The 10,178-nt window shown below is 47.1% G+C and overlaps 1 protein-coding gene across 4 annotated transcripts in view; it reads right to left on the minus strand.

Moving 5' to 3' along the window:
• The window catches only part of PPP3CA (protein phosphatase 3 catalytic subunit alpha), a 466,059-nt gene extending 456,163 nt beyond the window's left edge, over positions 1-9,896 (minus strand). For 2 of the 4 annotated variants that reach the window (XM_082243611.1, XM_082243609.1), the window contains exon 1: positions 9,292-9,889. In XM_082243611.1, coding sequence (XP_082099737.1) covers positions 9,292-9,349 — 58 coding nt within the window. In that variant the 5' untranslated portion in view covers positions 9,350-9,889. Of the gene's footprint in view, positions 1-9,291 lie in introns of all 4 variants that reach the window. The other 2 variants (XM_082243610.1, XM_082243608.1) reach the window with 2 other exon arrangements.
• Between the last annotated feature and the right edge of the window lie 282 nt (positions 9,897-10,178).

Below are 10,178 nucleotides of genomic sequence, written 5' to 3' on the forward strand. Positions count from 1 at the left end.
GATCGGCTAACGAAGAACGGCGAGGCCAGGCTGGAGCCACTAGGATGACCAGAATCCCTTCTGCATCGATCCTGTGCAGGAGTCTCGGCAGAAGCTTGAGAGGAGGAAAAGCCTAAATTAGATGATACCGACTCCTCTAATGCATCTTTGGCGTGGAGGATCCCGGGACCATGCCACAAACCTCTGAACTTTCCTGTTGAGGCGAGAGGCCAACAGATCCAGCTCGGGAGTACCCCACCAAAGACAACGAATGAAACACCTCCGGATGAAGTGACCATTCCCCCTGGTCCAACATCACTCGACTGAGGTAATCCGCCTGCCAATTTTCCACCCCTGGAATGTGCACAGCAGAGAGGGCTGGAACAAATCGTTCTGCCCACCTTAGAATGTCAACTACTTACTGAGCCGCCAAGACATCTCTCGTGCCCCCTTGGTGATTGACATAGGCCACGGCCGTGGCAATGTCTGATTGAATCCTTACCGGACACCCCTGGCGACGACATGTCCAATGATCCAGACAGAGTCTGATCGCTCGGAGTTCAAGTACACTGATTGGTAGCATGGACTCTGAGTTCAGACTCCCTGAGCACACTCTGTGCCGAGGACGCCTCCCCACCCGGACAGGCTGGCGTCCGTGGTGATGACCGTCCAGTACAGGGGGAAGAAACAATTTGCCCTGACGAAGTGCCGAAGAACGAAGCCACAATACCAGAGACCCCCCTTGTACTCTGGCTTAACAGAATCAGATTGTCTAGAGACTGAGGATTCTTGTTCCATTTCACCAGAATCTCTTTTTGTAGAGATCTTGTGTGAACTGTGCAAATGGAACCGCCTTGAAAAGTAGACACCATCAGGCTCAGTACCTGCATGCAAGACTGAAGAGATGACCGTCTGCTGGACAGCAGAAGCTGAATTGCCTCCTGCAATTTCTGAAATTTTTCCAGAGGAAGAAAAACTCTGACTGAGGCCTGAGTCCAGAGTCAGACCCAGATAGTCTAGGCTTGTGGACAGAACCAGAGCACACTTCTGAAGATTCAGAATCCAACCGAACTCCCTCAGAGTAATCTCCAAGTTGTCCAACAGAGCAGTCGGAGACTCTGCTCGCAAAAGCAGATCGTCCAGATACCCCAGTCTTGCTATCCCCAGCTGACGCAGCAATGCTAGCACCAGGGCCAATACTTTTGTGAAGACCGGAGGAGCGGAGGCGAGACAAAAGGGTAACTCCACAAACTGATGATGTTCCTCGCCCACGGCAAAGTAGAGGAAGCGCTGGTGGCCGACACATATTGGGATGTGTAGGTTGGCGTCCTTGATGTTCATGGTGGCAAGGAAATCACCCTGATGTAGGGACGCCACCACCGTGTAAATGCATTACATTCGGAACTTCTTTACCCGCACAAAGCAGTTTAGCACCTTGAGGTCCAGAATTGGAGGCACCTTGCCTTCCTTCCTGGGAACTGTAAACAGCTTTGAGTAAAAACCTTGAAAATGTTCCGATGTTGAAACCAGAACAATCACCCCTTGAAGTAACAAGTCTTGCACCTCCCCCAAAGAGATCCCCTAAGCGATCTGGGGATAAGTGCAGGTTGGTAGGGAAGAACCTGTCCGGAAGATATGATCGAAACTAGATCTTGTAGCCAGAGCGAATTACTTTGAGGACCCACTTGTCCTGCATCAGGGAGGCCACGGATCCGGAAATCCACGAAAACGTCCCCCCACCCCAGATACGGTTAAGGGCACCCCTTCATGCGGAGGAAGCCTTGTCCGCAGGTCCGGAAGAACCTGCTCGTGGCTTGCCGGACCAGGTCCTCCTAGAACCCTCGGGGAGGCCCTGAAGAGCTTAGACCACGGAATCACCACCCACTTGGCTCCAGAAACATGGCCACTGCTATTTTCAATAGGAAACCTCAAGAAAATGGCCGCCAATCAGTAGCATAAAAGGCTACAAGAAAATGGCGGCACCGCGCGGCTCCCAGAATTTCTAAAACAATCCCAACAGAAAGGGGGCCGTGGCAGGCACCCCCAGCAGACCCATCCCCCTTCCCAGGGTTCAATTGTTCGGTCACTGGTGGCGCGCTCCCCCCCCTCCCCAATCGCCAGATCAATACCCCAGGCCTGCTTAAAAAGGTATGGCCCACGTCCACCCCAAAACCCTCCAGGGGTAGAGGGGGGGACAGCTACTTTTCCAGGAACAGGGTGGGCCCCACTCTGGACAGACCACGCTCCATCGTATGTGGGTGCTGTCGGCCAGGAGGAAATGCTGCGACTCAGGCTGAAGCCAGTTCGCATGAACCCTCACGAGAACTCGAGGCAGACCTAGCAAGGAGCTGCGGTCTGCACGTGCTCACTGGCCAGACTGGGGGGGACCTCTGGATCTAGATTATCCAGTTGGTCGCCCAGTCCAGCACTTGATTTTAGATTCTAATAGGAACAAAATAATAAAAAAAAAAAAGAGGAAAAAAAATTCCATTTAAAAATAAAAAATTGCCAGGACCAGAGATTCCAACAAGGAACTAGGTCCTTACTCCTGACTCGGCAGAAAAAAAATGAAGTACCTATAGCAGAGAGCGTATACCCCCTGGGACTGCCCCATAGGCCTAAGTCCAGTTCTTTTCCGCCTAGTGTCCTACTCCTGGAGGGAACAGTATAAACCACGTAGTCAAGAAGATGAGGAGCTGTGTCCTTCAATGAACTAAATAGACCACTGAAATAAATGAACGCTCAAGCGCTTGACGCGCCTAGCAGCAACGCGCATTTAGGTGAGTCAGATGGTTTTAGCAGCAAAACCCTCCTTTCCTGATTACTCTGAAGGGGGGGGGGGGTTCTGTCTCTAATCACCTGTAACCACCTAGGTTTGCATGAACACATATGCTAACAAAGAGAGGCGTATAAAGGCAGCAAAAAAAAAAAAAACATCAAACCCCCCTGAAAGTGGCATTTTTGGTGCCCAGTGTGCATGAGGCCTTACGGAAAAGGATGACCTGGAAACGAAAACAGGAGAATGGTGAAACAAATGCCTTCAGAAGGCAGGCTGTATGCCATCATTTTATGATATATTTCTGAGCTTGGCTTAAGAAATGTGGAGTTTTCCAAAAAAAAAAAAAAAAAAAAACCAAAAACATTTACTGGGGAGGGGCATGAACCAGTGACCAGAAATGTTTTTTCCTATCTGTAAGATCATAGAGGAATAAACTATAGTGACTGGTAATATTTTCTTCTCCGTATGATCATAAAGGAGTAAACTATAGTGACCAGAAATGGTTTTCTTATCCGTATGATCATAGAGGAGTAAACTATAGTGGCCGGTAACGTTTTTCTTATCTGTATGATCATAGAGGGATTAAACTATAGTGACTTGAAATGGTTTTCTCATCCGTAGGATCATAGAGGAGTAAACTATAGTGACTGGAAATGGTTTTTCCTATCTGTATGATCCTAGGGGAGTAAACAATAGGGAAGGGAAATTGTTTTCTTATCTGTATGATTATATTGGAGTAAGCTTTACTGACCAGAAATGGTTTTCTTATTTAGATGATCATAGAGGAATAAACTATAGCGACCAGAAATGGTTTTCTCATCCGTATGATCATAGAGGAATAAACTATAGCGACCAGAAATGGTTTTCTCATCCGTATGATCATAGAGGAGTAAACTATAGCGACCAGAAATGGTTTTCCCTCTTCGTATGATCATAGAGGAGTAAACAATAGTGACTGGTGATATTTTTCTTCTCCGTATGATCATAGAGAAGTAAACTATAGTGACCAGAAATGGTTTTCTCATCCGTATGATCATATAGGAGTAAACTATAGTGACCAGAAATGGGTTTTTCCTCTTCGTATGATCATAGATGAGTAAACAATAGTGACTGGTGATATTTTTCTTCTCCGTATGATCATAGAGGAGTAAACTATAGTGACCAGAAATGGTTTTCTCATCCGTATGATCATAGAGGAGTAAACTATAGTGACCAGAAATGGTTTTCCTAGCCATATGATCATAGAGGAGTAAACTATATTGACCAGAAATGGTTTTCTTCTTCGTATGATCATAGAGGAGTAAACTATAGTCACCAGAAATGGTTTTCTCATCCGTATGATCATAGAGGAGTAAACAATAGTGACTGGTGATATTTTTCTTCTCCGTATGATCATAGAGGAGTAAACTATAGTGACCAGAAATGGTTTTCTCATCCGTATGATCATAGAGGAGTAAACAATAGTGACCAGAAATGGTTTTCCTAGCCATATGATCATAGAGGAGTAAACTATATTGACCAGAAATGGTTTTCTTCTTCGTATGATCATAGAGGAGTAAACTATAGTCACCAGAAATGGTTTTCTCATCCGTATGATCATAGAGGAGTAAACAATAGTGACTGGTGATATTTTTCTTCTCCGTATGATCATAGAGGAGTAAACTATACTGACCAGAAATGGTTTTCTCATCCGTATGATCATAGAGGAGTAAACTATAGTGACCAGAAATGGTTTTCCTAGCCATATGATCATAGAGGAGTAAACTATATGGACCAGAAATGGTTTTCTTCTTCGTATGATCATAAAGGAGTAAACTATAGTCACCAGAAATGGTTTTCTTCTTCGTATGATCATAAAGGAGTAAACTATAGTCACCAGAAATGGTTTTCTTCTTTGTATGATCATAGGAGTAAACAATAGTGACTGGTAATATTTTTCTTCTATGTATGATCATAGAGGAGTATACTATACTGACCAGAAATGTTTTTCTTATCCGTAGGATGATAGAGGAGTAAACTATAGTGACCAGAAATGGTTTCCGCATGCGTATGATCATAGAGGAGTAAACTATAGTGACCGGAAATTTTTTTTTCATCTATATGATCACTTTTTCCTCAAAACATTTGGCAAAGCACTGTCTAACAGCTTACATATATTAGGAAATTGTCCACTAAGGTCTCTGTGAACTTATACATATACAGGTTAAAACAACAGCTGTTGGCAAACTTAGTTTTTGTGAAGCTTCATCTTACTCTAAAAATGTACTTTAGGACTCACTATAATTTATTTTATATCACTTCACTGCATAGAAATACATACATTGTATTCTATCTAAATATTGGAGGTTTCAGTCGATGTTTTTGTTTTTTGTTTTCCCGACCACACAGGAACAAAAAAGTTAAATCTTATTGGTTGCTTCAGTTTACCTAAATTTGCACTATTACATTAAATATGCAGGGGCTTTCCTGTTCTATGAAGACTGTATGCATTAAATCTTATTATAGGATTCAGGAGGCTAAGAAGGAAATACCGCTTTATTATGAGTGTTACAGTCACCCCTGTAAACATCTTGTGTACTATAATGGAGGAGAGTTGTCCATCCTGTTCATGTGTAAATTTGTTACCATGATCCATGGTCCACTTCTAATAAAGCTGCGTTTCTGAAAAAACAATTCCCATGTGAACACAGCAAGGTGTAATTGCTGACATTTCAGCACACCACTTTGTATTCTGCAGTCATTGATTGGAAAAATGCAGAAAGACAAGCACAGTATACAGAAAGCCTATGACCTTAAATCAGTCTTCCTCAACCACGGTTCCTCAAGAAATTTCTAGGGGTTCCTTAGGCAATGAGCAATTTCTGCCTCTCGCATAAGCTAGAACTGATGTCAATGATCTTTTTAGCTATCTGTAATCTGTTCTTCCCACAGACCGCCAGCGCGAGGGGCGTTCTTCCCACAGACCGCCAGCGCGAGGGGCGTTCTTCCCACAGACCGCCAGCGCGAGGGGCGTCCTTCCCACACACCGCCAGCGCGAGGGGCGTCCTTCCCACACACCGCCAGCGCGAGGGGCGTCCTTCCCACACACCGCCAGCGCGAGGGGCGTCCTACCCACACACCGCCAGCGCGAGGGGCGTCCTACCCACACACCGCCAGCGCGAGGGGCGTCCTACCCACACACCGCCAGCGCGAGGGGCGTCCTACCCACACACCGCCAGCGCGAGGGGCGTCCTACCCACACACCGCCAGCGCGAGGGGCGTCCTACCCACACACCGCCAGCGCGAGGGGCGTCCTACCCACACACCGCCAGCGCGAGGGGCGTCCTACCCACACACCGCCAGCGCGAGGGGCGTCCTACCCACACACCGCCAGCGCGAGGGGCGTCCTACCCACACACCGCCAGCGCGAGGGGCGTCCTACCCACACACCGCCAGCGCGAGGGGCGTCCTACCCACAGACCGCCAGCGCGAGGGGCGTCCTTCCCACAGACCGCCAGCGCGAGGGGCGTCCTTCCCACAGACCGCCAGAGTGAGGAGTATTCTTCCCACTGAACGCCAGAGTGAGGAGTATTCTTCCCACTGAACGCCAGAGTGAGGAGTATTCTTCCCACTGAACGCCAGAGTGAGGAGTATTCTTCCCACTGAACGCCAGAGTGAGGAGTATTCTTCCCACTGAACGCCAGAGTGAGGAGTATTCTTCCCACTGACCGCCAGCGTGAGGAGTATTCTTCCCACTGACCGTCAGAGTGAGGAGTATTCTTCCCACTGACCGCCAATGTGAAGAGCACTCTTCTCACTAACAGCTGGTGTGAGGAGCATTTTTTCAACTGTTTGCAAGTGTGAGGGGCATGCTTTCCATGGACTGTCAGTGTGAAGGGCAATATTCCAAGTGACCGTTGCGCTAATGCCCAGAAAGCTGTAGATATAATAATTACTATCAGGGGTTCCCTAAGACCATAATGGTATTTCAAGGGTTCCTCTGTGTTAAAAAGGTTGAGAAAAGCTGTAATACATAAAAACCTAAAACTTCATTAAAACAAAAAGGTTATAAAAAGGAATTTTGACCTGCTTATGCAATGTTTTTCTTGGCAATGAGCACATATTATTAAAGTGATGTCTCCATCTAAAATAAGGGTTAACTTCAAACCAGTGTGGAATGTGGCACTGCTCCTACTTGCAGCTTTCCTTGTACTAGACTCAGGAATTCACCATGGGCTGGATCGTTCTTCCTCAATCCATATAGAAGCATTAATGTATACATATAAATACAGCTACATCCATAATAGCATTAGGAAAAGGGAATATACGACATGCATCTAGAAATAATGCCATCCTACAGGCCTCTTCTGACCACAATGGGGTTAAGCAGAAAAACTTAAAAGAGAGCGTTAAGTATTCACGAAATGTATCACTAAATCTTGTCTCTAGAGGAGACACCAATTTGAGGACATATTGACTGCAGGGTTTTTCCGAGTAATACAGCTTCCTCGAGGGCATCCTTCAATCCCTTGGTGCAACATTCCTTCCCACACTGTAATAACTAAGAATTCATCACACGTGATTAGCCATTGTATGGAACTGAAATATACCGAGACTTCCACTGACAAGACACTGGCCATTGGGTCAGAAAGAATACAATGACATCACATCGCAGTGTGAGCGCTGGAATGTCAGAGGATTGTGGCAAAGGGAACTGTATCAGCAGGCCGGGCAAAAATGTGCCATTGCCAACCTTGTCCCTAGGCAAGATTACATTTAGCACATTTCTAGATGGATGGAGATAGATAGATATTGCATAACAAAAAAAAAAAAAAAAAATAATTAAGGCATGGAATGCAGTGTACAATATGCAATGATTTAAGTCCACATCATAGGACCAATTTAGAATAGTCCATATCCAGCCCCTTGCAGATGTGGGGAAGCCTACCAGCCCTGTACAGATGTGGGGAAGCCTACCAGCCCTGTGCAGATGTGTCCTGTCACTCCTGCAGCACTGTAATGTTGTACCTGTCTACTACTTACTCAAGGGGGATGGTGTGAAATGGGGGTGCCTGGAGGCAGAATGGTGTGGATGGATGGTAGCACATTTTCTATGTTGTGGGTATAGCTAATGAACATGTAAGATCCTCCCCTGACTACCTAAAACCACCCCACCCAATAGCTTGATTCCAGTAGCAGACAGCCCCTAATTCTGGGGAAGAGGAGTCACTGCAGTGCCTGGATCCTTCACCAAACAGCACAATCCATCAGATCAGGAAAGGGGGGGGGGGGGTTCAGTAACACTTGGTCCTATCATCAGATCAGATAAGAGGGCTCAGCACCCTAATACTGGGTCCTATCATCAGAGAAGTGGGCTCTGCACCCCAATAGTGAATCCTATCATTAAATCAGATGAGAGGGCTCAACACCCCAATACTGGATCCTATCATTAGATCAGAGAAGAGGGCTCAGCACCCCAATGCTGGGCCCTAGCATCAGGGAAGAGGGCTCAGCACCCCAATACTGGATCATATCTTTAGAGAAGAGGGCTCAGCACCCCAATACTGGATCATATCTTTAGAGAAGAGGGCTCAGCACCCCAATACTGGATTCTAACAAAGAAGAGGGCTCCGCACCCCAATACTGGATCCTATCATCAGATCAGAGAAGAGAGTTCAGAACCCCAATACTGAATCCTATTATAAGATCAGAGAAGAGGGTTCAGCACCCCAATACTGAATCCTATTATCAGATCAGAGGGTTCAGCACCCCAATACTGAATCCTATCATCAGATCAGATTAGAGTTCAGCACCCCAATACTGGATCCTATCATCAGATCAGAGAAGAGGGTTCAGCACCCCAATACTGAATCCTAATAGATCAGAGGGTTCAGCATCACGACACTGAATCCTATAATCAGAGAAGAGGGTTCAGTACCCTAATACTGGATCCTATCATCAGATCAGAGGGCTCAGTACCCAAATACTGGATCATTTTATCAGATCAGAGGGCTCAGAACCCCAATACTGGATCCTATCAACAGATGAGAGGGCTCAGTACCCCAATACTGGATCCTATCATCAGATCAGAGGGCTCAGAACCCCAATACTGGATCCTATTATCAGAGAAGAGGGCTCAGTACCCCAATACTGGATCCTATCATCAGAGAAGAGGGCTCAGCACCCCAATACTGGATCCTACCTTCAGATCAGAGGGCTCAGCACCCCAATACTGGAACCTATCATCAGATCAGAGGGCTCAGCACCCCAATACTGGAACCTATCATCAGATCAGAGGGCTCAGTACCCCAATACTGGATCCTATCATCAGATCAGAGGGCTCAGCACCCCAATACTGCATCCTATCATCAGAGAAGAGGGTTCAGTACCCCAATACTGGATCCTATCATCAGATCAGAGGAAAGAGCTCAGAGCACCACAATACCAAGACATAAGAAGGAAGTGAAGACTGTGCAAGCCCTCCCCCCAAATATACTGCAATGTAACACCCCCAGCCACCATCCCCGCGATCCGATCGCCCCCAGCTGTCTTACCTTTCACCGCCCTGTCTAACGTTGACATCTTGGGGTCCATCGCCCTGTGCTCAGACATGTCCAGATGGAGCGTGCACTGCAGCCTGTCACACGGTGAATGTCTTTAAATCCCGGTTCGGAGGTGAACTTGTGCCGTATTTGTCCCTCTTCAGATATGATTCACCAGCATGAAGAGAAGTCTCATGTAGATCAACAACCCTCCCCCCAAAAACAATAAAAAAAAATAGACACAGATTGCTGCAGTTAGCACTGAAATGCAACAGCCTATCTCTAGACAGAGACACTGCTACACTGTATTCCCTGACTGCCTCTACACAGCCCGCACTCACCCTCTCCCTCTCTCACACACACACATACACATACATACATGCAAAGGCACTAGCACTCTACACCATCAGATCTCAACCTATCCTCAGCCCAGCTTGGGTTACAACTCGGATCCCGCCCCTTGCTCCCTGCGCGCCTCCTCCTATTGGCCCGGGAGGCCCATCAATCAGGGGGGGAAGGAACCCTTTCAGGTATTTCCCTTCCCTAAAGCTGACTGGTGTTACTATGGCTCTGTGCGCTGTCACTTTGGCTGCAGACAAGGAAGTGGAGGTGGAGTGGGCGGAGGAAAGCACAGTGCTGAGCACGGCTTGGCAGGGAGAAGCCCCGCTAATGATTCCTATGCAGCAAGGCAGGGGATGCTCGGCGATGTAAAGCCCGCCTAGATTGGAGGCCGTGTGAGCGTGCCGGATTGGCCGCCCGTGGGCCGCTCCTTATTGGCTTTCCGCACTGTGCTGGCTTCCTGTCAGCTTATACATGGGGGCTGACTAGAATGTGGAGGAATAGTGGCTGCGGCTGTCTGCTCAGGGGGGTCGGCTCTGTACTTTATCACTGCAATGGCT

Source organism: Pelophylax lessonae (assembly GCF_965119305.1).
Source record: "Pelophylax lessonae genome assembly, chromosome: 1".
NCBI classification, from domain to species: domain Eukaryota; kingdom Metazoa; phylum Chordata; class Amphibia; order Anura; family Ranidae; genus Pelophylax; species Pelophylax lessonae.